The sequence below is a fragment of the Psammomys obesus genome, unplaced genomic scaffold (genome assembly GCF_907164565.1).
Source record: "Psammomys obesus unplaced genomic scaffold, mPsaObe1.curated_primary_1811, whole genome shotgun sequence".
NCBI lineage: Eukaryota > Metazoa > Chordata > Mammalia > Rodentia > Muridae > Psammomys > Psammomys obesus.
Genome location: NW_026596131.1, coordinates 15,450,138 through 15,474,805, shown reverse-complemented (window position 1 = coordinate 15,474,805; position 24,668 = coordinate 15,450,138). Strand labels below are relative to the sequence as shown.

General features: G+C 58.2%; 4 protein-coding genes across 8 annotated transcripts; 3 read left to right on the top strand and 1 right to left on the bottom strand.

Moving 5' to 3' along the window:
* The first annotated feature begins 84 nt into the window (after positions 1-84).
* Mafg (MAF bZIP transcription factor G) lies at positions 85-7,995 on the top strand. 2 transcript variants are annotated; one of them, XM_055592688.1, is made up of 3 exons: positions 85-3,126; positions 3,224-3,287; positions 3,368-7,995. In XM_055592688.1, exons 2-3 carry the CDS (start codon positions 3,252-3,254, stop codon positions 3,818-3,820), a joined length of 489 nt encoding a protein of 162 aa, XP_055448663.1. In that variant the 5' UTR covers positions 85-3,126; positions 3,224-3,251; the 3' UTR covers positions 3,821-7,995. The 2 variants fall into 2 exon arrangements, with proteins under 2 accessions (XP_055448663.1, XP_055448662.1); XM_055592687.1 differs by having other exon boundaries at positions 87-191.
* Positions 7,996-8,115: 120 nt separating this feature from the next.
* Sirt7 (sirtuin 7) lies at positions 8,116-14,937 on the top strand. Of its 2 annotated transcripts, XM_055592686.1 has the most exons (11): positions 8,116-8,245; positions 8,313-8,450; positions 8,540-8,644; positions 10,733-10,803; positions 10,887-10,959; positions 11,661-11,759; positions 11,825-12,061; positions 12,194-12,274; positions 13,073-13,179; positions 14,268-14,380; positions 14,505-14,937. In XM_055592686.1, exons 1-11 carry the CDS (start codon positions 8,150-8,152, stop codon positions 14,567-14,569), a joined length of 1,185 nt encoding a protein of 394 aa, XP_055448661.1. In that variant the 5' UTR covers positions 8,116-8,149; the 3' UTR covers positions 14,570-14,937. The 2 variants fall into 2 exon arrangements, with proteins under 2 accessions (XP_055448661.1, XP_055448660.1); XM_055592685.1 differs by having other exon boundaries at positions 8,118-8,245; positions 14,268-14,937.
* Positions 14,938-15,221: 284 nt separating this feature from the next.
* Positions 15,222-22,502, top strand: Pcyt2 (phosphate cytidylyltransferase 2, ethanolamine). 3 transcript variants are annotated; one of them, XM_055592288.1, is made up of 14 exons: positions 15,222-15,359; positions 16,930-17,018; positions 17,434-17,595; positions 18,087-18,153; positions 18,762-18,846; positions 19,025-19,069; positions 19,335-19,388; positions 19,818-19,956; positions 20,542-20,624; positions 20,908-20,985; positions 21,193-21,258; positions 21,414-21,479; positions 21,613-21,709; positions 21,794-21,870. In XM_055592288.1, the coding sequence occupies exons 1-13, from the start codon at positions 15,271-15,273 to the stop codon at positions 21,682-21,684; spliced, it is 1,095 nt and encodes a 364-aa protein (XP_055448263.1). In that variant the 5' UTR covers positions 15,222-15,270; the 3' UTR covers positions 21,685-21,709; positions 21,794-21,870. The 3 variants fall into 3 exon arrangements, with proteins under 3 accessions (XP_055448263.1, XP_055448261.1, XP_055448262.1); XM_055592286.1 differs by having other exon boundaries at positions 15,224-15,359; positions 21,621-21,709; positions 21,794-22,502; XM_055592287.1 differs by lacking the exon at positions 19,335-19,388 and having other exon boundaries at positions 15,224-15,359; positions 21,621-21,709; positions 21,794-22,502.
* A 1,273-nt stretch (positions 22,503-23,775) lies between these two features.
* Npb (neuropeptide B) lies at positions 23,776-24,397 on the bottom strand. Its single transcript, XM_055592289.1, has 2 exons — positions 24,104-24,397; positions 23,776-24,028 (listed from the first exon to the last, which is right to left on the bottom strand). Exons 1-2 carry the CDS (start codon positions 24,341-24,343, stop codon positions 23,900-23,902), a joined length of 369 nt encoding a protein of 122 aa, XP_055448264.1. The 5' UTR covers positions 24,344-24,397; the 3' UTR covers positions 23,776-23,899.
* Positions 24,398-24,668: the final 271 nt, after the last annotated feature.

The window sequence follows — 24,668 nt, the reverse complement described above, 5'->3', positions numbered from 1 at the left end:
GCGAGGTCCGCGCGTCCGCCTGGGGCGCGGGGTGGCCGCGCCGAGCTGCTGACTCATCAGGTGTCCGGCGCTTCCGAGCGGGCGGGGTCGCGCGGGGCGGCGGCGGCGGCGGCGGGGAGACCCTGCTGCGCGGCTTGGGCTCGCCACGCGCGTGCGAGCCCAGCGGAGACGTGCTGAGTCATCAGCATGAGGTCACTCGGTGCTCCTGCTGACGCTGGGCCGGGGCGGGGGGCCCGTGCCCGCTATCGGGCCGCCCGGGCGGGAGGCAGGGCTAGATCCGGGCGGTGAAGGTCGGGCCGGGATCCGGGGTCGTGTTTAAGTTTGACGGACCTGTGGGTCGGAGGCGAAGGCCCCGAAGGAGGCTTTACGGGGGCGCGCCGCCGCTTTCTCCCGGTGGAAGGTAAAGCCCCAGGCTTGCGCATCCCTCCCAGGCTCGCGGGTTCCTGGCCCGGGTCCCACGCCTGGGGCAGTTCCCCAAACTGGGAGACGGATCGGTGTACGCCGAGGGGAGGAGCTTAGGTGGGCTGAGCCAGCGTGTCTGGGAAGCGAGCTTTCCTGCTGTGTGACCCCGGGTGGCCAGACTGCGTTGGCCCTGGACCGAAAAGACCGGGAGTCAGGGGAGAGAGAAGCCGGGGCAGCTCTAAGCAGCTAAGGGGAGAGAAGGGTGGAGATGTGGGCAGCCAGCGGAAGTTTTGAAGTACAAGCATGGACAGGAGAATAGTTCTGTTGACCCCAGTGAATTCCTGTCAGAGGAGTTTGGGGTCCCAAACGGGTGCCTGAAGTTAGCGAAAAGGGTCCCGTTGGGTGTCCGACGTGGTGGCTGGGGACTCTTGGGAAGTGACAGCCTGTGTGGGGTGTGTCCTCCACCTTTGCGCGGCTGTGTGAACGTTTACCGACTTGTCTGTGTTGGAGGTTCTTGAGCTCTGTTCTGTATTGCTTCCCTTGCCGGGGTTTTCGTGGCCAGCTTAGCTTACCTTTTGGTTTGCGCCTGGGGATGTCTTCTCAGCATTGAGCACGCGCCCTGAGGTGCTGAGTGTTTTGTTCATTTGGGGTGGAACTTTATGCCCTGTGAAAATTCAAGGCCCCAGGACAGTGTTTGAGCTCTAGAGTCACTATGCTTCTGTGAGCATAAAGTGTTAAGTTATTTTCAAATAATGCCAGTATCCGAAGGGGGGGAGAGACCTAAGTTGGGTTTTGCAGGCAAGGTTGAGCAAGGAAGAGCCACTGTCTTCCTTGAGACTAAGATCTGGATTGTCCAGTGTGAGAGGACAAAGGTGCCCAGACCTTTTCTGTCGGCCTGAATGGTGGCCTCGGTGCCCTGCAGCCATCCATAGCTGTCAGTACTGGGAGGAGGACCAAGTTGGGGGCAACGGGCCTCGATCAACCTCTCAGGCTCTGAAAAGCTCTCTGAACTACACCCCAGCACAGCTGTCCCCCAAAACGGTCTGCCTAGTCCCTCTGTGTCCCTAGTTGTCGTGCAGCTGGCAGCACTGGCTTTGCTGAGACCTGCCCTTCCCCTTAAGCATGCTATGAGTGTGCACACATGCGTATTCGCGCGCGCACACACACACACACACACACACCTTTGATCAGGAGGCAATTGGCTGCGCTTGTGCTGAGTTGAGGCCTTTGGTGAGGGTGAAATCTGTTGAGGAGGCACTTTACAGCTCCCAGCCGCCTCACTCTGCACTTTTCTGTGCCATCTCAGGAAGTCACCGTTTTTTGCTCAGCAGTCTGGGGAGAGCCCTTGCCTCCCTCACCTCGGCTTAGGTTCCTGGTGTGGTGTGGGGCTGACTTGTAGGAAAAACAGATCCATTCAGGCCTCTGGTTCTGACTTCTGCCTTTCTCTTTGATCTGGCAGCTCTCTTGCCTCAGAAAATCTAATCCTGTAGACTTGTCTCTAGCTGCTGTGCTAGATATGTGCATGTAGCCATACCTGCTCTTCAAGGCTAAGAGTGGTGGGGTCTCTGTTCCAGTGAGAACACTTGCCTTTGCTGCCAACGTCAGTTCTCTTGATAAGCATAAGGACCCCCGCTCACACAGCACATTGTTTCCTGACGTGCTCACAGCCTTCAGCCTCACCTGCAGGTCCTTCCTCATAGCCTGGAGAGGAGAGGGTGTTTACCCATGGGATGGGGGGGGGGGGGTTTGGCTAAGTGGGGATTCCCAGCCTAGGTGGATAAAAATGGCCTTGGTGGGGCTTTAGAAAGCTGAAAATGAGACTGAGTGCCAGGGGCCGGCTGGCTGTAGGAGGGAGTAGGTGTTTTGCTGTTGTTCCCTGGCCCTGTGGTCACTGACCCTAGGCAGAAAGCCAGAGACCAGTCAGTGACCCAAAGGGCCTGGCTCTTGCCTGCTTCCAGCTAACAGTGCCCTTCTGTGCTAATTGTGGGGTGCTTGTGAAACAGCCTGTGTTGGGTGGGGCAGGAGCACAGGATGCCACAACAGGCCACAGGATGGTTAGTTACTCCATGTGTGAAGGAGGTGGACAGGGAGGACGGGAGGGCCCAGGCTCAGCTCCTCCCAGCCTGATTGCCGGCTCCCTGGAAGGTGAGAGGGTTCCCAGGCAGTCAGTGAGGACAAACTCAGTCCTCCAGAGTGAGGCAGGAAACAGAGGGTTCCCAGGTAGGCAGTGAGGACAAACTCGGTCCTCCGCCAGGGTGAGGCAGGAAGCAGCCCCTAAGTCCTAGAGGGAGAAAGGGCTTGGTCCCAGGCCAGCTGGGAAGCAGCTCTGGGAAGTAGGATCCTGGAGTACAGGTCCCTGGATGACCCTTGCTTGCTGTAGTCCCAGTATTGGGTCTCCTGGGAACTGTTGGCTGGCCTCGGAGCGGGAGAACGGCTGGGGAAGGGAGGGAGGTGATGTGCTGAGTCAGCGTGACTCGCCAGGAACAGTGTGCTCTGGGGCAGCGCTGGGGTTATTTTTAAAGCTCGCTTCCTTCTAGGCTTGCCCCTCCTGCAGCCCAGACCTTCTGATCTCTCTCTGTTCCCTTTGTCTTTTACCTTCACATCGCTGATTCTGCCCTCCGGGAAAATCTCCCTGACCTCCCACCTAGCTCTCTAGGCAAAGGGCCTTCTGAAGAGCCCAGCCCAGCTCAGGATAAGCAAGTGCTTGGGCTGTCCTCAGGTCAGGTGAGGGACGGGGCAAGGGCTGAGCACCTGGCTGCAGACTTCCTGTTGGGGTGTAAAGGCGTCTATAGGGTCCTGACATCTGCTCTGTGTCTTGCAGAGTGCCTGCTCACTGTGTCCCCCGGGTTATGACGACCCCCAATAAAGGAAACAAGGCCTTAAAGGTGAGTGCAGTGGCTGGGCTTGGGTGGTGACAGATGGGCCTTCCTGCTCTGCCGTGACCCTGCGTGTTGTGCCGCCCCAGGTGAAGCGGGAGCCCGGCGAGAATGGCACCAGCTTGACCGATGAGGAGCTGGTGACCATGTCGGTTCGAGAGTTGAACCAGCACCTGCGAGGCCTCTCGAAGGAAGAGATCATCCAGCTGAAGCAGCGCCGCCGCACACTGAAGAACCGGGGCTACGCGGCCAGCTGCCGGGTGAAGCGGGTGACACAGAAGGAGGAGCTGGAGAAGCAGAAGGCGGAGCTGCAGCAGGAGGTGGAGAAGCTGGCCTCGGAGAACGCCAGCATGAAGCTGGAGCTCGACGCGCTGCGCTCCAAGTATGAGGCCCTGCAGAACTTTGCCAGGACCGTGGCCCGCAGCCCGGTGGCCCCAGCTCGGGGTCCCCTTGCTGCTGGCCTGGGGCCCCTGGTCCCTGGCAAGGTGGCTGCCACCAGCGTCATCACAATAGTAAAGTCCAAGACGGATGCTCGGTCATAGGGACACGTGCAATCGCCGGGCAGGTCGTTGAGGGGCCACTAGGTGCGTGGCAGAGTTGGCAGCCCTGTCCCTTCCCTTCCCTGTCCTTTCTCCTCTCCCTTCCCTGTTTCCTTTCCTGCAAAGCACAACCTGCACCCAGGGGCATCCTTGTCGTCACGCCTGTGCTTTGTACGTTGGGACCGGTCAGTTCAACAGTGATGTTGGGTTGCCCCTCACCCCTTTGTACCAAGGCCATGCGGGCCGGGGTCCAGAGTGGGAAAGGACAAGCGTGCAAATGGGAAAGTGCACTGGGCTGAGGTCTGCCCGTCTCCTTGGTGGTCTGCAGGCCCCACAGGCTGCCAGGCTGCAGGACTTGAGAGCTTGCTTTTCAGATTCCAGTGGGCCTCTCGGCTTGATTGAGAAGGAAGAGGCGGGCGGTCTCTGCCTGAAAAGTACTTATGTCTCGAAGGCCCTGGGAGGGTAGGCCGCCAGCCTGGGAACTGGGGCAGGAGCCATGGTGCCGGAGCCTGGCACAGTGCACTGGATAAGACCAAATCGCCGGTTAAACGTGTGGGTGGAAGGTGTGTTTGTGTCCTGCGATGGGTCCGGTGTCACTGTTTACACGACCTATTTGTGTGGTTATATAGCCCTTTATTTAAGAGAAGTTCCTTTTACGAAGTTATTAAATTATATGTTTAAGAGCTAAAAAGAAAAAAAAGCTGCAGAGTATTTATAAAATTGTCTTAAAAAAACAAAAACAAAAAACAACATTTGACCGTCTAAATGGAAAAGGGAAGAAAGTATAGTAGAAACTTTGCTAGTTTAAAAAAGCCCTTTCTTGTAAACATGGGGACAGCGCTGTGGCTGTTGGAGTTTAGTTTTTATACTCAGAGTTATCAGACATTACTTATAAAACTTAGTTTAAAAAAGGAAAAAAAGAAGAAAAAAAAAGCCAAGCTGCAAGCCTCCCAGAGGCTGCCCTCTTTGATATCTCTTTTGCAATTGTACCGAAAGTGACTTACTCCTTTGCCCTTCCTGCTTCCGTCTTGCCGGTGCCGTGGTGTTGTCCGTGCCTGGTGAGGTTTTGTGCGGCCGTAAAGTGCTGGTGCTTCTGGTGACCTTTGACCTGTGGCTGTCCCTGTGTTTTGTGTGTGCGTGTGTTTTGGATTTTGTTGTGGTTTTGCTTCTGCTGGCTTGCTGGACCTGGGTTGGGCTGGGGTCCCAGGCAGAACTTACTCCAGGGGAGTACAGGAGGCTGCCTGCCAGCTCCTGTTCCTCTGCACTTGTCCCATTCCTCTGCCACCTGGTCCCTCTGAGCCTTGATTCGCCTGTGGGCCTAGGGCTTGGGTTGGTGCAGCCAGCGGCGGAGTCAGTGAACTTGGGAGCTATCTTGGGTTCCCGTGCTGCTTCCACATCTACCACCTCTGGCCCCGGGTGGTGACATTGCAGGGACCAAGGAGTCACTGTGGGTGCCCACAGGGCTGTGGCCTACCTGTCTCTGGCCGTCTTCCTCCTGGCCTCAGCTTAGCTCCTATAGGCTTCATTTGGGGCCTTGGCTAGGCCACCCCAGCACCTACCTTGTGGGTTGGGGGAGTCCTATCACCCACCTGTTCCTGAACTCGCGTCCTGTGGGGTATTGTTTCCCAGGCAGATTGGTCAGGGGTCCCACTTGGGGCAACCCATTCTTCCCTGCCTCACTGTGAGAGCCTGGAGGCCTCCACCATTGCTAGACAAGGGCTTCAGCCCCAGGGCCAGGTCTGTGTCTTCCCCCACTGTCTGCAGCTCTTGGCTTTGGGCCCTTCTGCCTCCCTTCAGGATCTGTGTCTTCCAGGGATCCGCTATTTGACTTGCAGGTGCTTCCCTGCAGGGTCCAAGCCTGCCTCCTCATGAGCCCAGCTGTCCAGTGGAGGCTGCCCACCTTCCAGGCTTGGCTCAGGAAGCTCCTCCTAAGCGGATGACCCCTGTCTGGTCACATGGTCCCTTGCTGACGTTGCTTCTTGCTGACATTGCTGGTGTCTTCTCTGGGGCCCCTGGATCCCTGAAAAGCACAGAAATGTGAGCTGATGAAAGGAAAGACTGTGGCCTGATAGGCCTTTACCTCGTAGGCAGCAGGATTTTCACTCAGTTTGACACAGCTTGCAGTGCTCTGGGTGCAGGACCTCTGCCAGCCCTGGCATTTTATTTTGGTGGGCTTCTTTGGCTCAAGGTGCTCAGACACTCCCATTGATGCCTGAGTCAGATGTGAGTGGCAGTCTGAACTGTTGATTATAAGTTACCAGGTGACCTCATCCCCTCCCCTTGGCTCTCTGACTGGTATCCAGATGAGTTGCTGATTCTGACTGTGGCAGCAGAGCTGGAATGGATTGTGCCCATGCCTGGAGGAGGAGAGGGAGAGGCTCACCAAGCTTTTCGGTCCTGGCTGGGTGGCCTGAGCATGGCCTTCCATGTGCCTGGCTCCAGCCTGCTGGGAAGATGAGGAAGAGGAGGTTGAGGCTGGATGTGTGTTGAACAGAAGGAGCAGGTCTTAGCTTCTCAACTGAATGGAGCCGTGCTCGTGGCTTTCAGATTTGTAGCCTCCGCTTCTTGGGTCTGGGAGCATCCCTGGTGGCAGCCCCGCAGAGCCCCTCTTTGCCCTTACCCTTGATCTCCTACAGTAAATCCTGTGTCCAGTTGTGACTGTTGACTGTTTTTCTGATCATTGTCAATTCCATTTTCCTACTGTGAGGGTGTTGTATTTGACTTTCTGACACAGCGATTGGAGAGCTTTGGCTGAGGCCAGGTCTCCCAAACTTCTCCGCTAAGTAAACCATAATGTGCACCTTCCCTCCTCCCGTGACTTTGCCTGACCTCCTTCCTTGGACTCGGACACTCAGATTTCAGAGAGAACCCTCATGAGGTGGCTCGCTTTTCTCTAGAGTGCTGTCCCAGAGAGTCCTCCCCTCCATTGTGTCTGGCTGCTAACATTGTGGCATTGGTGCAGGGTCTCCATGGCAGCAGTGAGTTCTTCCGGTTCCACTATCATCACCAGGCTTCCTACAGGCTGTTCTCAGTTCACCATTCAGGTCTGTGTGTGCTCTGTGTGTGTTAGCAGCAGCCTTGGTGTTCAGTGCCAGGGTTTGCAGTTCTGATAAGCTACAGCCCACTTGGAGATGGTGAGGCCACTTCCCTGCTACCTCCCTCTCTGGTGTGGCCACTTGGCCAAAGCTGCCATCCACAGCTGGGATGTCTGAGCCACAGCCTGCTGCACTGCTTCCGCTCTGGGATCTTCTGAGTTACTTTTTTAGGCTGTGGTTTAGTGAAAGGAACCAACACATTAACGATTTTTTTTTCCCCCAGAAGCCACTGAATAATTCTTGGCTTGTTTTCTTGTTCCTGGTGGCTGCCTGGTTGGGAGCAGTCGTGGAGAAGAGGGTGGAACCAGTACCACACAGGCTGCAGACAGCCTGCCTGTTCTGGTGTGTGTCCTGGCATGTGCTGTACCTGCTGGGCCAGCTGTACACGTTCCTACCCTGCCCCTGCAGCAGCAGCAGCGCTAATAGGTGGCAGTCTGAGGTGGAGTGTGCTAGGGAGTGTCCCTGATAGAATCCCCTGTTGACCCCAGTTGGGCTTTCGGCCCCTCCAGCAACTTCATGCCCCAGCCCTGCACCCCCCCCCCCCCCCATCCTCTCTCGTCTGCTAGTCCCTGAAGCCTTTAACCAAACGGGAGTGGGTACAGAAATCCTTCTCCTGGCATCTTAGGGCAACAGGACAAGGGCTATTGTATGTCTGGCTCTGTTGGTCTCCTGGTGCTGAGAGGTGTGTCCAAGCAGAGTTAATCAGTCCCTGCCTGCCCTGCAGGGCTGAAGCCAGGGGGAGGTTAGAGAGTACCCTAAATGGGGTAGGGGTCCTTAAAGATCTGAGGAGGGGCTGGGGTGTGGCTGCAAGGTGAGACCCTGCACCTGGGCAGGGCCCTCGGGGATCTGGCTGCAGGTGAGGTCTGGACGTTCGCCCCAGTGTAGAGCGATCAGTCCCTGGCCTCAGCAGGCAGCAGCCTTGGTGCCCACCCATGCCCTGCGCAGTATTTATTGCTAAATTATTGTCCAGGAGGGGCGGCGCTGGGCCAGGCCCCGGGTATTTATTGCTGTACATAGTGTATGTTTGTGATATATAAGGTTTTCTTTATTTTGTATATGATCAATAAACGCCTTTTAAAGAGATCGCCTGCTGTTTCTTTGAAGCGGGAAGGAAAGGGGGCGAAACCAGGGTGGGAAGGGCGAGCCGGAAGGGGTGGGGTGGCCCTGGCGCGCGCATGCGTCTCTGTGGCTGTCGGAGGAGGCGGAAGCGGAAGCCGGAAGCGCAGTCCAGGGAGCGATGGCAGCCGGTGGCGGTCTCAGCCGTTCGGAGCGCAAGGCGGCCGAGCGGGTCCGGAGGCTGCGGGAGGAGCAGCAGCGGGAGCGCCTCCGCCAGGTAGGCCGCCGCCGTGCCCGCGCCTGCGCCCGTGTGCGCCGTCGCTCAACCTGTCGTCCGTCCGCAGGTGTCACGCATCCTGAGGAAGGCGGCTGCGGAGCGCAGCGCGGAGGAGGGCCGGCTGCTGGCCGAGAGCGAGGACCTGGTGACCGAGCTGCAGGGTCGGAGCCGGCGGCGTGAGGGCCTCAAGCGGCGCCAGGAGGAGGCGAGTCGCGGGCGGCGGGCGTTGGGGTGTGGGCTGCGGGCGGCGGGCTGCGGCCAGTGGCCAGTGTGACCAGCTCTGGCTCCCGTCAGGTGTGCGATGACCCAGAGGAGCTGCGGAGGAAGGTCCGGGAGCTGGCGGGAGCTGTCCGGAATGCCAAACACTTGGTGGTCTACACAGGTGCTGGGATCAGCACGGTGAGTGAGGGCGTGTGGGCTGGTTCGGGTGCGGGGCGCCCCCTGATGGGATACAAACCATACAGTTCTGGAGTTCACTGTTTGGAGCAACTTCAAGGTGTCCGTTCCCAGAGAGGAGAAACATTTGACCAAGACAAGCTGAGTGTGCTGGCACGTGCCTTTAATCCCAGCACTCGGGAAACAGGCAGGTCTTTGTAAATTCAAGGCCAGCCTGCTCTACAGAGAGAGGGAGGTCAGGACAGCCAGGGCTACATAGAGACTGTCATGATGACGATTATGATTTATAACTAGATCAAGGACTTTTGGAACCACTGACTTGTGACAGTCTGTTAAAGACAAACATGGAACCATGGTAGGACATAGTGGCCACCTGCCTGCTGATGCCTCTGCAAGAACATAAAGGATACTGGTTGATTGAGCCGCATGGTGTAGACAGGCTGGAGCCCCAGGCCTTCACCTGGTCCCGTCCCTGAAGAACGTTCAAACAAAACCAGTGTGGAGTCCAAACCTCTAATCTCAGGACTCAGAGAGGTGGATCCTGGTAGAGGAGGAAGATCAAGATCAAAGTCTTTAGGCCAGCCTGGCCCCGAGCTTGAAGCAAGACAGTAAGAGTTGTACAGCCGTATGAGCCACGCGCCTGTGAGCAGGTACAGGTGAGAAATGCTGGACTGTTGGCTCTGAGAACTTCCTGGGCTGAGGGATAACTAGCTTTGAACGGGTGACTGCTGAGGTGAACATCAGATGATCTGTTCTCGAGAAGCCCTGAGGTGGTCTGCAGAGATGGCTCGCTCTCAGTTGGGAGAGTGCTTGCTTGTGCAAGCATGAAGACCTGGGTTTGAATGCTCAGAACCCATGTGAAAAAGCTAAACAGTGGCACACTCCTATAATCCCAGGACTGGGAAGACAAGCTAGAAAGACTTCTGAAGCCTGGTGGCCAAGTCCATGAGCTCCGGGTTCAGTGAGAGACCTTGTCATGAAAAAAAAGGAGAGTGGAGGGAAGGGGCCTAGTGGGACAGCTCAGTGAATAAACAGGCAGATGCTTCCAAGCCTATGACTTGAGTTTGGTGCTCAGAACCCACATGCTACAAGGAGAAAAGTGACGGTTGTTGTCTGACTCGCTTGTGCAGCATGTGTGTTTGGAAAAGATGAGGTGGAGATTGATTGAGAGTCGCATCTCCACACCTGTGTACAAATGCAAATACAAAGGCACACTTTGATGAAAGAAGACCTTTGTTACCAAGGCAGCAGCCACCAGTCATGAACAGACATGTGCAGTGCACACTGACCAAAGGGTCAGACTACAGTGCTCAGAGCTGGGGTGCCCTTGGGGTTGCCTTGCTGATGGAGCGGCACTGCGTAGGGCTCTTCGGGGAATTGGGGGGGGGGGCAAGACAAACAGACAGCAGTGAGGGGGGAAAGCTTGGCAGACAGTGGCCCAGTAGCAACATAAGGATCATTTGCAGCTCTGACTCAGACATCTGCGACATAAGCGTTTGGGGCCAGCCCTTCATAGCTGTGTGGTGACACCTCCACTAATCTGGACATGTGCAGCTTGCAAGCGTGCTCTGAGCACCATTTGAAGGTCACAGGTCAGCCTGGGTGTTGCTCTAAGCTTAGGCAGCAGCAGATACAGGGCTTCCCCAGCCAGGAGCCACAGACTCTTGGATCCTCAATGCTCTGTCATGGGAAATTAATTTATCTTGTCTGTGGAGGTTTCGTGTGTATGTTAATTTGGAGTGAAAACTGTTGATAGCTGCAGGATATGTGAAACGAGAGGTGCTTCCTCTTACTGAACACGAAGACCTTTGCACACTGATAAGCCTAACCAATATTCCCCTTCAGTGTTAGAGACAGATGTGGACACCACTGCTCCCTGCTGGAAAGGATCCTGAAGTAGGGCAGGGTTCTGTGGAGTCTGGAAGTGGGCTGGCTCAGACAGGACAGGAAAGTCCTGGCTAGAGGGAAAGAGCCCCCCTGGGGTCAGGCAGGTGGGTGGCACCGTGGGTGGGACAGGCAAGCCTAGAATGTGGCATGCCCTGTGTGGCATATCCTGCCGGACCTGTGGCATCTTTCTGTCCAACTGTGCAGGCAGCTTCTATCCCAGATTATCGGGGCCCCAATGGAGTGTGGACGCTGCTTCAGAAAGGAAGAAGTGTGAGGTGAGCATTTCACAGCTTTCTCATGGGCAAGCAAGAGTTGCCTCTGCCTGGACAGCTTTCACCTCCTCCCTCATTTCCTGCAGTGCTGCTGACCTAAGTGAGGCGGAGCCTACTCTCACCCACATGAGCATCACCCGTCTGCATGAGCAGAAGCTGGTAAGAAAGTCAGCGGTGGTGGCTCAGGCCTTTGATTCTAGCACTCGGGAGCCACAGGCAGGCAGATCTCTCAGCTCAGGCCAGCCTGGTCTAGAGTGAGTTCCAGGACAGCCAGGGCTGCACAGAGAAAGCAGAAACCCTGTCTTGGAAAACAAACAAACAAACAAAAACAAAATTCTGGGAAGGGCCCAGAGTTGTACCTCAGTGCCCAGGTGGGAAGCTGCTTCGCCTCCGGTCAGTCCTGTGGTAAGCAGTCCTCAGTTGCTCAGACTCCTGTTTGCTCCCTGCGTTCTTTCCCTCCAAGAAGAAAGAGCAGCCCTGAACTGTTCTTCTGCAGCTTCCCATTTGATTTCTTTTGTATCAGGGTCTGTAGACAACATCCTAGCTACAGAGGAGGTTTGTAGGAAACCTCCAGAGATCTGCTGAAGCAGCAGGGAAGGGGATCTGGGCTCTGGGGCAGCCTCTGAAAGAAAATGACCCAGGAGGTTGTTGACCCTAGGCAGTTGGGTAGTCCTGCCGGCCCCGGCTCTACCAACGGCCCAGGCTGCCAACCCAGCTCGCAGGAGCAGTGCAGATGCTTACCCTCCTGGCTGCTCCTGCTTCATTGTGGGAACCTTGGCCCTTGGCCAGACCTGGCTCAGAATATCTTCTCTGCTTGGGGGGGCTCCATCTCTACTAAGTGGCGCCATGCTGTTTTGCAGGTGCAGCACGTGGTGTCGCAGAACTGTGACGGGCTGCACCTGCGCAGCGGGCTCCCGCGCCCCGCCATCTCCGAGCTGCACGGGAACATGTACATTGAGGTGAGCACTGCGGGGCTGGGGCCTGGGGCCAGGCAGGGCTCGCTCACTGCGCCCTCTCCCCCCAGGTCTGCACCTCCTGCGTCCCTAACAGAGAGTATGTGCGAGTGTTTGACGTGACCGAGCGCACTGCCCTTCACCGACACCAGACAGGCCGGACCTGCCACAAGTGTGGGACTCAGCTGCGGGATACCATTGTGCACTTTGGGGAGAGGGGGACATTGGGGCAGCCTCTGAACTGGGAGGCGGCGACTGAGGCTGCTAGCAAAGCAGACACAATCCTCTGTTTAGGGTCCAGCCTGAAGGTACGTGCTCACAATACTGTGAACTCACTGTGGACTGAGCATGTCACTCGTCTGCCCACCCAGAGCTGTTAGCGGGCAGTGGATTTGCTGTCGTAGTCATCAGCCCTGTTCCGTGTCTGTCCCTTCCCTCAGGTCCTGAAGAAGTATCCCCGCCTCTGGTGCATGACAAAGCCTCCAAGCCGGCGGCCCAAACTCTACATCGTGAACCTGCAGGTAACGTGGCCCTAGAGCCTTGTTCTCAGAGCAGAAGAGCCTCAGTCAGGACGTACCATTCCTGCATCCCGAAATGAAGTGGAAGTTTCTGGACTCAGTTTGGTCATGTGATGTTTTATACTCATGCAATGGGCTTGACTTTGGCCAGCTGAGAACATCTGTGGTTGAGCACCATTTGTCGTAGAGAATAAAAAATGGCTGTTGGCTATATGTTATTATTATCGGCCTATGCCTATCGCCATGGTATCAGGAACCCGTTATCACAGACAGTAAGATGCCGACACCTGTCAGGTTTTATAATTGCCTTAGTCACCTCGGGCTGGGCAGATGTTTCCCCCTCGCCATTCTCTCTCAACTCTCAGCCCCCACACAGTGCCGTCCACCTTAATTCGCAGTTGGACTGTCTTATGAGTATGTGGTGTACCCTTCATGGGGGTTTGCTCCATCCACGCCCTCCTCAGAGTCCTTGCTCCTTGCCCACACGGTTCCTCCTCCACACCAACCCACGGTGGCATTCTCCTTCCTTCTCTGTTTTTCCTGTGATTCCTCCTGGGATTCTCGGGAACCTTAGCCAGGCCCACCCCATTCCGCCATGCGCAGGTGCAGGCTGTTTAATCAGCCAGTCAGGCACAGTGACTTAGGCAGCTTTGTACAGAGGGCAGTAATTAGCATCAGACCAAACCTCCAGCACTGAAAGTCTTGTGCGGGTCCAAGTGTGTTCCTGGGGAGGGCTGGCCCAGCCTGCAGAGGACAAGCAAAAGGTGGGAAGTTGTCCTCACCTGCCTTTCTTGTCTTCAGTGGACCCCGAAGGATGACTGGGCTGCCCTGAAGCTTCATGGGAAGTGCGATGATGTAATGCAGCTCCTCATGGATGAGCTGGGCCTGGAGATCCCCGTGTACAGCCGGTGAGTGGGTACAGCATGGCCCCGTTTCTGCCCTGTGTGTGATGGGCTGTGTCTGTCTTCTGTGAGCCTCCAGAGGGACTGGCTGAGGCGAGGCTCCACCACACTCTTCCACCCTGCCTGGCATGGTGCTCAGAATCTCTGTGAGGGGTTCTGCCAGTGCGCCCTGCAGAATGCTTCCCCACAGATCCTGTGCAGCCTGGTGGACAGCGTGAGGGGTGAGGACTGACTGCAGCTCTGGTCAGACAGGAGCTGTCCTTGGTTTGGGGAGATTTGGGGAAAGTATAAGCAGACTGCCTTGATACAGAGTTTGTTATGATTTAGACTTGGTGTGTATTGAGTGAAAAGTTTACACTTTCTTTCTCTGTGAATTTTCAGGGTCTTATAGGGGAAATCAATAACTTCTTTTAATCAAAGGGTTCAAGAAATTCAGGATCCCTTCACCTCTGGGCCTGGCAATTCTTGTATGTTATGTTTGTGGTGTTTGTGACGTGGGCCTCTCCTGTGCTGTATTGTTTTTTGTTGTTTTGTTGTTTTTTTTTTAACATTAACTTAGCTCATTTTTTAAATCAGTGCTTATTTTATCTTACGTTTATACTATATGGTTCTGCATCTCAATCAGACACATGATTTCTTCATGGTCTAGTCTGTGCGCCATGCCTCCCTAGTCCCTGGCCTTCCCTCCCATCCCTATCATGCGGTCTGGGAAGGGGAAGGGGCCACCCACCCCAGTCCATACAAGTGAAAGCGGGGGCCCAGAGTTCTAGCCACTCATCCTTGGACAGGAGCCATCCGTGGCTAGAACTAGCCCTTGCCACTTGCCACGTGCGCAGAGCCCATTACCGAGGGATGAGACACGAAACAGGCCAGCTCTAGGGCTGGTGCTGGCCTTTGGGTTGCCAGCCACAAAGGTTAGCCCCTGCAGCCCTTCTGTAGTCTGGTGACTCTGAAGCTGCTACTGGCCGAAGCCCAACCACATTAAGATGCAGAGGGAAGGGGTAGGGACAGGCGCCACAGACAGCTTTCCCATGCCTGGGAGGGATGTGACTGAGGCCTCCAGACCAGCCTGATGGCTCTCTCCTTTCCGTTAGGTGGCAAGACCCCATCTTCTCCTTGGCGACGCCCCTCCGTCCAGGTGAAGAAGGCAGCCACAGTAGGAGGTCACTGTGCAGAAACCGAGAAGAGGGCCCCCCTGCAGAGCAAGGTGCCCCGCCCACCTCAGCTCCCCCCATCCTAGGCGGCTGGTTTGGCAGGGGCTGTGCCAAGCGCGCAAAAAGGAAGAAAGCAACCTAGCCTGGTGTGAACAGTAAACAACTGGCACTTTGCAGATGGCGTTGACTCTTGTTCCGGGGCCTGTGTCACCGTGAAGGCTAGAGTGCCCCGCCGGATCTAGTGAGAACTCTTTGATGGCACTTCGCGGTGACCGTTTTTGGTAGCCATTTGTCCTTGTGGGAAGCCCCCTTGCGCTGCTGCGATCGCCCCACTGAGGGCTTGCCCTTCAAGGACACCTCCCTCCTCCTCACCCCCCGTGCAAAGGTGGCACCAAGGCCTTTGTGAGAGCAGAGTGCCGGCGTTCCCCGGCCTGGCCAGCAGAGGAGCCCGCCGCCGCCTTACCTCACTCCGGGCTAGTCTCAGGGCCTCCCTCTTTCTACCAGTTACTGCTGTGTTCACTTTAGGGAAACCTCCTTCTGTCTTGGGTGTGCGGCACAGGTGATCTAAGCCTCCAGTCTGAACTAGTCTTATTAAACACCTCTCCCCTGCCTCACTGACTGCTGTATGCCCCACGGAGTGGGGAGAATGTCCGAGGGCCAGCATCGCGAAAAGCCGGCCCCTGGGAACGCTGACGCCGTGGGGCAAGGCGCGCCCGCACAGCTCCACCGCGCGGCGGCACTTCTGCGGGACGCCCCACGGGAGGGTCCATTGGCCGCTCGGGCGGGGCGGGGGGCGGGGCCGGGCGGGGGCGGGGCCCGGGGGGCGCACGCTATTGGCTACGCCGAGCGGGTGAGCCCCGCGTGAGCACGACGCAAGCGTCGGGGGCGGGCCGGGGTGCTGTAAGTCGCGGGAGCAGCCTGGTCGTTCGGGGCCTGTGGTGCCATGATCCGGAACGGGCACGGGGCGGCCAGCGCTGCTGGGCGGGGGGCCCCGGCGGGCCGGCGCGCCGTGCGGGTGTGGTGCGACGGCTGGTGAGTGGGGCGGTGGCGTGGGGCGGTCTCTCGGGTCACGCACCGGCCGTTGGCGGGTCCGGAGTGGTCCGAGCCCGCACGAGGCGGCCCTGCCTCCGGTCCCGTGGGACTGTGGTGTACGGACACGGGTTCACCGGGCAGTGCGCTTCCAAGAAGCCGGAAGTGCGGCGGGTGTTCGCCTTCCAGGGTGCCGGGGCTGGAAGGCCGGGAGCGTCTCCAGCGAACCAGCCCGCGACGTTGCTTTAAGAAAGTCGTGGGGCTGTCAACAAGCCGAGAGGGTGGCCTGCTTACAACTTCCCGTCCTCAGCCCTTCGTCGTGCCTCTCCGTGGTGGGTGGGAAGGGTTGGGAGTGGTCACCAGGGCTCCCCGGGGCAGTCGGAGGGAGTGAGCTGGGCGCTGTGGATTTCTTGTTGGTCTTGGTGTCGTGCTGAGGATGGAATCCATGGGAACTTGCTGGGCGAGTGCCCCACCGCGCAATACGTCGGCCCCGTCTGCTCTTTTGCACCCCAGTCGCCACCAGTGGCTGTGAGTTCGTGTCACTGGACTATGACCTTGGCCCTGCCACGATCCTGGGCCCAGTGCCACAATAATCGCAGACACAGACTCTGACCCCTCTTCTTTCCCTTCCTGTCTGGTGGGCACAAGTGCTGGCCTAGAATTTACCCTGGTGCCGGAGCCTGTCAGGGTTGTCATTGTCCACCTCCTACCCTGTGCACGCGGTGGCTACACAGGGCTGCTCCGCTCACCTGATGACAGCCAGAGCTCTGGAGGAAGCAGAGCAGCGCCTGTGGCCCAGCCCTGGCCGGGCCAGTGCACACCGGGACACCCTCAGGGCCCAGTGTGTTGCTGGCCTCAGGGTAGCTCTGACCTTGACAGCGTCCTTGTTGTCAGACCTAGATTTGGGGAGAAAAGCTCCAGAACCAGGTGACAGGCGCTTTGTTCCCTCGGATAGCTAAGCCAGGCCACGGGGGCGGGAGGGCAGGGCCACTGGTCTCAGGGTAGACAGAACACAGTCTGCTCCCAGTTTAGGACTGTGCCTTGTTTCAAAGCTTGCCTGTGGCGTGTCGCTCTAGGGATATGGTTCTTGTTTAGGGTACAAGCTGCCCCGTGGGCAGATGTGGACTGACGACGTAGCGCAGTTGGTGGAATGCTTGCTTGCATTCAAGCGTGCAGGCATCCTACCAGGTGTGCATGCAAGTGTGTACAAGTCCTGCATTTATTCCCTGGTACTAAATAGATGGGTTTTGGTGGTAATCCCAGCAGGTGGAGTCGGGAGGGTCAAGATTTCAGGGACATTCTTGGCTTCATAGTGAGCTTGAGGCCTTGTCCCTGAGTTTTCCACTCTTGCTAGACCCGGCAGTGACCGAGTCCGGCCCTGGGTGCAGTGTCCAGGGTTTAGACAACTGAGAAGCAGTGTGTCTTCTGTAAGCCCAACACACAGGGACCTGGGTTAGTAGCCGGGTAGGGCTTCCCAGAGGGCTTCCAAAGGAACAAAGCTGCGCTCTGCACTGGGACCCCAGTTCCCCGCCCAGGCCAGTACAGGGTCTGACCGCGCTGTCTGTCCTCACAGCTACGACATGGTGCACTATGGCCACTCCAACCAGCTGCGCCAGGCACGGGCCATGGGGGACCACCTCATCGTGGGTGTGCACACTGACGGTGAGGAGCGGGCTGCTGTGCTGGGGCCACTCCAGCTGACCGAGCCTGCCGGGCACAGGGTGGGCGGAAGGGTCCCTGCGTCCTTTTCGGCGGTGGCTCACGGGGTTCAGTAAGAACCCCAGCTGTCGGGAGCTGCAGTGCCACTGGGCAGAGCTGTGTCTTCCCTCCCCTGTTCCCAGACAGAAGACGCTAATCGCTCTCCTCAGCTGTAGGCTGCCCTTGTTAACTGGCAGATGCGGGGACGAGTGCTGGCCGGAGCACGCTGCTGCTCATGTGGGTCCTGCCTGGGGGCTAATGCTGGGCTAACCAGTGTGTTTATTTCCCTGTCAGCTTTGAGGCAGAGGCTCCAGGGACAGGGCCTGGGAGCTGGGTGTCACTCATCCCGTTCCATCCTTCCTCTTTTCTCTGTCCCCAGAGGAGATTGCCAAGCATAAGGGGCCACCAGTGTTTACCCAGGAGGAGAGGTACAAGATGGTACAGGCCATCAAGTGGGTGGATGAGGTGGTGCCCGCTGCTCCCTACGTCACCACGCTGGAGACACTGGACAAGTACAACTGTGACTTCTGTGTTCATGGCAGTGAGTGGGCGGGGCCTTGAGGTGGGGGCTGGGCAGGCGGACCTGTTGACAGCTTCTCAGAGAGGCCCCTAGTCCCATCTCATCCTGTGCTGATGAGAGAAAGCACGGGGTCCGTCCCCCACAGCAATGGTACAAAAAAGACCGGGTGGCCTGCGGATGGCGTGCTCTGGTCCCCAGGACACCCTGAGTTCAGAGTCCTTGTTTATGAGCCCAGTGTGATAGCACATAGCTACCATCTTAGTACTGAGGGGGCTGAAGCTGGGCACTGAAAGTTCCAGGTCAGCCTGGCGGTGGTGGGGCACGCCTTTAATCCCAGCACTCGGGAGGCAGAGGCAGGCGGATCTCTGACAGCCAGAACTATACAAAGAAGCCTTGTCTCAAAAAACCAAACCAAAACAAACAAAAGTTCCAGGTCAGCCTGGGCTACAGAACAAGATCTTCTCCCTGAACATAAAAAAACAGATCCCTTTCTGTGTGCCTATCACCCCCAGATGACATCACGCTGACAGCAGATGGCCGAGACACCTATGAGGAAGTGAAGCAGGCCGGGAGGTACAGGTGGGTGCAGGGGATGGTGCTGAAGTAGGCCCCTTCCTAGCCCTCCTTGCTGCCTGGACTTAACCTGTAAGGCGTTGGGGCCCACGGTCAGGACTGGAAGGTGGAGGACGGAAGCTGTGTGCCAGGGCATCCGGACAGTGCTGCCAGGCATAGCTCTGCAGGTTGGCGGCACTCCTGACCAGCACTGTTCGTAGGGAATCCACACACCCCGCAGCGCCCGGTGCCCTTGGAGAATGGGCTTTTTATTTTAATTAACTGTACTTTAAGGAGCCAGCTGTGGCCAGTGGTTCCTGCAGGGTTCGGGCAGCCAGGAATCCCCTTGGCGGAGAATGTACAGCAGGGTGTAGGGCCCGGGTGTCGGGGGCCAGAGGGAACAGTGTCTGGAGACCCGAGCTGTCGAGCTGCCGTGTCCTAGGTGCAGCCTGCCTCCCCCACCTGCTGATACACTGTACAGTTGAGCCGCCCTCTCCTCTGTCACTGCTGTGTCACCGCCCCAATCCCGTCTTCTGTTGGGGGCACTAGGTTAGGTGTGTCCCGGGTGGGTTCTCCCATAGCAGAGCCTCGGGAGTGTGTTCTGCATGAAAACCTCCACCTTACCTCTGTCCCAGAGAGTGCAAGCGTACCCAGGGTGTGTCCACCACAGACCTCGTGGGGCGCATGCTGCTGGTCACCAAGGCCCACCACAGCAGCCAGGTGAGTCCAAAGGAAGGGGGTCTGGGGTACCGCTCTGGGGCTGCAGACACAGCAGGGAGGAGGCCACCCCTGAGCACCACTGGGTTCACCCTGCTTCTCTCCCTGCCCGACCCTCGGTGGGCTCTGGGGCTGGCAGTCGGGAGGGAGAGGTCCCTTAGCCTCTTCCCCTTGTGTGCAGGAGATGTCCTCCGAGTACCGAGAATATGCCGACAGTTTTGGCAAGGTGAGTACCGCCTGGCTCGCTGTGCGCTAAGAGACAGAGCTGACATGTAACTAGCCTCCGAGGCGCTCCCCGCCACACGGCTTAGGCTTCCCCAGCTGCCCTCCTCCCTCCCTTTCCCAGCACTGACCAGGCTTGGCCAGCAGGTGGACGCTGGGAGGGAGGACAGGCGAGAGGTGGCCAGTCCCAGCAGCAAGGAGGAGGAGCAAGGACTGCCCACCTACAGGTGGCATCTAACCAAATGGCCTGGCCCTCTCTCATTTTGTAGCCCCCTCACCCGACACCTGCCGGGGACACACTTTCCTCAGAAGTCTCCTCCCAGGTGACCAGATGGTGGCCTCAGGGTGCCGGGTCCCCCGGAGGGCTGTGTCTGCCTGCCACTGGGCTCTGCGCCTGCTCACGGTGGTGTGTTGCCAGGCAGAGCTGGTGTTGACTGCAGTATCCTCTGTGGCCACCCGGTGGCGCCACAGTCCTGCTAGCTACAGTGGTCCTGCTTGGCCTTGCCATGGTGTGTCCCGTCCCTGCCCCAAGGGCCTGCCTGGACACAGCCCCTGGCTGTGCTGCTGGGTTATCTACAGGCAGGGGTTGGGGAGTCCAGCCTGCACTGCTCTTTGCACACGCTCCCATCACCCACACCTGTGACAGGGGCACAGGGAACCCTGGGCTCAGAAGAGCCACCCTGGGAGGGTGCCGGGTGAGGGGCACTCTCAGAGGTTCCTACCACTGACTGGTTCCTTCTCTTGGCTGACAGTGCCCTGGGGGTCAGAACCCCTGGACAGGAGTGTCCCAGTTTCTACAGACCTCCCAGAAGATCATCCAGTTTGCTTCTGGGAAGGAGCCCCAGCCTGGGGAGACAGTGATCTATGTGGCCGGTGCCTTTGACCTGTTCCGTATCCTCCTGCCGCCCCGCGTTCCCACCCCGAATTCCCGCCACAGGGGAACTCACAGATTCCGAGGCTCCAGGTGGAGCTGGGTCAGAGCGGTGCAGCCCTTATTAGGGAGAGTAGCAGGAATCCCCTGGGGACAGGCTGTTGAGGGCAAAGCCTCTCCCATGGTAGCCTGTTACTGCTGCTCTTTTTTGTTGTTGTTTTCTCCTTTCATGGGATTGGGGATGGAACCCAGGGCTGTGTGTATCTGAGGCAGGAGATCTACTGCTGAGCTGTGGCCCCAGGTCTTGCTTTTTTTTTTTTTTTCATTTAAGATTTATTTATTTATTTATTATTTATACATCATTTTGCCTGCACGCCAGAAGAGGGCATGGTTGTGAGCTACCACGTGATTGCTGGGAATTGAACTCAGGACCTTTGAAAGAACAGCCAGTGCTCCTAACCTCTGAGCCCTCTCTCCAGCCCAGGTCTTGCTTTTTTGAGACAGAATTTTCCTGTGTAGTCCAGGCTGACTTAGAACTTGCAGTGCTCCTGCCTCCACCATGCAAGTGCTGGGTTGCTCGTTACTGTTTCTTAATCTGGATACAGACATCGGGCACGTGGACTTCCTGGAGGAGGTGCACAAGCTGGCCAGGAGCCCCTACGTCATTGTCGGCCTCCACTTTGACCAGGTCTCTGCCTTGCTGCTGCTGCTCAGCACCCCGCCAGCGTGGGGCCTGGGTCCCTCGTGGGGCCTTGCCGGGTCAGGGTTGGGTGCAGGTTCGCTCTCTCGGAATGAGGCTCCAGGTGTCTGGTGAAGGCAAGCTTGGTTCTCTTCTGGAGTCCAGGGCAGCCCTGGCTCGGGTATTGCTGTGAGAGGGGGCGCTTTCGCAGCTTCTGCCCTGGAAGGCCAGCTGGGAGGGAAGGCGCCCTTCATTAGAGGTCCTCCAGCTGAGCCAAACTCACTGGCCCTAGGAAGTCAACCGGTACAAGGGCAAGAACTACCCCATCATGAACCTGCACGAGCGGACCCTCAGCGTGCTGGCCTGCCGGGTGAGTGCGCCAGGCCGGGGCGTCCATCTGGCCAGTGCTGTGGGCGGGGGGCGGCTGGGGCCTGCCGGTGCAGTTTCTGTCCCGTACTGAAGAGGTCTGAGGCCCCAGCCTGGCTGCCTGTCCCTGCCGGCTCCCCGAGCCGCCTCTGCACCCTGCAGCGCTGGCTTTCGGGGCTAAGGGAGGCGCTTCACTGGCCTGTCTCTGCAGTATGTTTCAGAAGTGGTGATTGGGGCGCCGTACTCCGTCACAGCAGAGCTCCTGGGTCACTTCAAGGTGAGGCTGGCTGAGCAGAACATGGTGCAGGCTTCCCAGGGGCTCCTGCCTGGGTCTGCCAGGACCAGCTTCCCTCCGTCTGGGCTAGCCCTGCATGCTTGTCAGTGCTGCCACAGCTTCTTTGATGATGACTCCTGACCCTCCTCCCTCCCCAGGTAGACCTAGTGTGTCACGGGAAGACGGAAGTTGTGCCTGACAGGGATGGCTCTGACCCCTATCAGGTGGGCTGCCTCGGCCTGGGCCGGGAAGTAGGCACCCTATCCTTGCTAGTATTGGTCTTCCGTGGTGGACGGGCATCTGAGGGTGTCTTTGCAGTCAGGAGGGCTCTCACTTTCCTCTTCTCTTCTCTTTGAGGCCTCCAGGAGCCCAAGAGAAGAGGCATCTTCTGTCAGATTGACAGCGGCAGTGACCTCACTACAGACCTGATTGTGCAGAGGATCATCAAGAACAGGTGTGCTCCCTTCCCCCCTCTGGCTGGGTTGGCACTGGGTAACTCCTTGTATTGAAGACCCAGCTGATACCTGTTTGGCCCCAGGTTGGAATATGAAGCACGGAATCAGAAGAAAGAAGCCAAGGAATTAGCCTTTCTGGAGGCCAGGAGGCAGCAGGAGGCACAGCCTGTGGGCCACACTACCTAGCTTCTGGCCTGGAAGGTGCCCTTCTCGCCCTCGTCCTGGGCCCACCTCTTCTCTCCCCGCCCCGCTCTGCTTCTGTGTCTCGGCGCCAGCTCGCACACTTCGGAAGGAAGCCGGCCTTGCTGGAGGGTGCTGTTTCCGCCTGCCTGGGGGTGCCCATCCTGCCGCAGACCCCCAGCCCCTCCACTGAGCTGCTCAGAGCCAGTGGCAGCACAGGGAGGCAGCCCACGAACAGGACAGGCAGAAGGTGCCCATGACTGAAGGAGTGTTGCCACGTGTCCTTGGCATCACGGGTTCCAATCGCCACTGCCCCCGTCTTGGCCGGGGACACCCTCCTGCCTGAGTGGAAGCTGAGTATCTGCCCACCCAGCCTTGGTGAAACGAACACAGGGATAACTTTGGGGCCCTCTTGTCCTGGGTCACCCTGCAAGTGGGCACCCTCTACCTTGGGGCACGTTCTAGTCCCTGGTTCCTAAAAGATGGCCCCGACCGGCTGGGCCAGCATGGCTGTCCTCTGCACAGACTTCCTGGTTCATTTTGTGCCTCAGTGGCTGCTGTAAATCTCTGTGGCTCAAGTGAATAAAGCCTGTGCGCTCCTGGCCCTGGTAAGAGGCGGGAAACCCGTCCACCCCCTCCACAGCAAGAACTCTCAGAGAAGGGGAGGAGCCAGGCCAGGCAGCGTGCACGGGTGGCCTGGCTCTCCCACAGAGCACAGGCTCTAGGTCTTGGGACCCTGGCGGGTCTGCCTGGAGTCCAGCAGTCGCCGGGGCTCCTCTAGCTGCCTCTTGGTGGCTCCATGTAGGGAAGACTGGCTTCCCAGGGAAGCCACCAACAGAGTGGTGAGGCCCTGCCTCCTCTCAAACAAGGACTGTGGTGGTGTTCTCCTGCCCCATGTCTGGACAGCTGCTGAAGCAGGCAGGCCTGACTTCTGTCTCTCCTCCCTTTAAGGCAAGACACCTTTGTGAATGTTTCAGACCTAGAGTCGGGATCTGGAGCAGGGGTAGACCTCCAGCCTGGGCCAAGCTAAGCCTTCCTTCCTACAGCTGCCTCCCCAGAATGGGGCAGTGCCTACACCAGGGTCTCAGGGCTGTAAAATAGCCTGAGCAGTCACCTCAGTGTGCTGCTGCCTCGGCCGTGCCCATGTGCCACCTGTGGCCTCTGGGGGAGTCGTGGCTGATCAGAGCAGCATGCAGAGGAGGAAACCGTGAACAGCAGGCTCGGGGTCCCAGACCGGAGCTCAGGTGCCGAAGCACGTGCCTTCCGCCTGTGTCTCCTGTGGGCAGGACTCAACAGCTGCCCACATATTCTTTGCCCACCAGATTCCAGAATATGTGAGGGGTGGACCAGGCAGGACAGAGTCCTGTGGTCCCTCTGGACAAGGCCAGGCCAGCCTGGTACCCAGCCCTGTGGCTGGATCTCGGGGCATCCTTGCTCTGGATCTGCAGACCTCCCTGTCCTCTTTAATTTGTTGGACACAGTAGCCGTGAGCTTAGTCCTTCAGGGTCTTTACAGGGTGGAAACAAGGTGAGGGTGGGAGTAGCAGGGATCCCAGAAGCTGGGATGTGGCAGGACACAGAGCAGGGCTTCCCAGAAGCCCGGAGCCTGGGCTGCTTGGCTGGCTCTGAAGACTGGGGGACGGGAACGGTAGGGCCTGGGGATTCTCAGGGTTGGTTCAGATGGCCTGCTAGGAAATATCTGTGCCCAGCGCTTGTGCAGACCCCGTGAAAGCGGGTGGGGACACCGTCCCCTTCCTGGCTTTGTGGAAGAGTGGCTAGAGACTGAAACACATACACCCCACCCCCGCTCGGCCAGGGGCACCCATCACCGCAGCAGCAACCCTTACAGACAGTTTCTGCTTCTTTATTTTCAACCGTTTGCTATGGAGCGTGGAGGGGGAGTTGGGGGCCATGGGAGCCAGCCCCACACAGGGCCTTCACTGCTTCAGGCAGGAGGGGTGGGGAGTTTACCCACCACAGCGGCGAGGCAGCGAGGCGGGGGTTCGGGGCTCAGGAGCTTTGGCATTCAGCCGCGTGCAGCGACAAGAAGACATCCGCCTTACACTGGAAAGTCCCTTGGCTGTGGAGTTGCCGCTGGCAGCTCTGCAGGTTCGGAGTCACGTCTTTGACACACAGGGCCTGGGTGGGCGGTGGAGGCTGAGGGCCCGGCCCTGCCCCACCAGCTCCCGCCACCCACCGCCTGCTTGCACTCACAAGGCTCCGTAGGCTGGAGTGCATCTCCACGCCGCGCAGGGGTCCAGCTCCGACCGGGAGGGCTGGGGAGCTGGAGCGGCTGGTGGACGGGAGCCTGTAGAAACTCGACAGGAGCCCCGCGGCGCGGCCCACGGCGTAGTTGTGGGGTCCCGCCGCGGGCTTGTGCCACGCAAGGCCAGGCTGCAGGAGCGGCAGGAGCAGCGCCAGGGCGGCGGCCACCAGCGTCCTACAGCGGGCCATGGGGCTGAGAGGCAGGAGCAGAGGGATGGTCTGAAGTCTGCGACCAGGGCTGGCTTTTTATTTGCAGTGGGGGCAGGGGTGGAGACGGAGGGAGGGAGGGAGGGGGACCAGGGGAACGCGACCAGGAGGAGGGGCAAAGGAGGCCGCGCAAGGAAGATGAGTGGGAGTTCTTAGCTTTCCAGGTCTGAGGACCCTTGTCACAGGCAGGCAGAGGCCAGTTTCTCCCTTCCTGAAGAGACATACATAGCCTCTTACACGTCCAAGACTTACTGACCGGAGGTTTCAACGTGCAAGGGTGGGATGTGGAGCCATCTTAATCAGGGTT

Coding starts and splice junctions, on each gene's coding strand:
- Mafg (XM_055592687.1), top strand. Junction 3,288..3,367: donor AAGGAAACAAGGCCTTAAAG/GTGAGTGCAGTG, acceptor GTGCCGCCCCAG/GTGAAGCGGGAGCCCGGCGA.
- Sirt7 (XM_055592685.1), top strand. CDS start 8,150: ATGGCAGCCGGTGGCGGTCTCAGCCGTTCGGAGCGCAAGGCGGCCGAG. Junction 8,451..8,539: donor TCAAGCGGCGCCAGGAGGAG/GCGAGTCGCGGG, acceptor GGCTCCCGTCAG/GTGTGCGATGACCCAGAGGA. Junction 8,645..10,732: donor CAGGTGCTGGGATCAGCACG/GTGAGTGAGGGC, acceptor CCAACTGTGCAG/GCAGCTTCTATCCCAGATTA.
- Pcyt2 (XM_055592286.1), top strand. CDS start 15,271: ATGATCCGGAACGGGCACGGGGCGGCCAGCGCTGCTGGGCGGGGGGCC. Junction 18,154..18,761: donor AAGCAGGCCGGGAGGTACAG/GTGGGTGCAGGG, acceptor CCTCTGTCCCAG/AGAGTGCAAGCGTACCCAGG. Junction 19,957..20,541: donor CGGTGCCTTTGACCTGTTCC/GTATCCTCCTGC, acceptor ATCTGGATACAG/ACATCGGGCACGTGGACTTC.
- Npb (XM_055592289.1), bottom strand. CDS start 24,343: ATGGCCCGCTGTAGGACGCTGGTGGCCGCCGCCCTGGCGCTGCTCCTG. Junction 24,029..24,103: donor ACTCCAGCCTACGGAGCCTT/GTGAGTGCAAGC, acceptor CCGCCCACCCAG/GCCCTGTGTGTCAAAGACGT.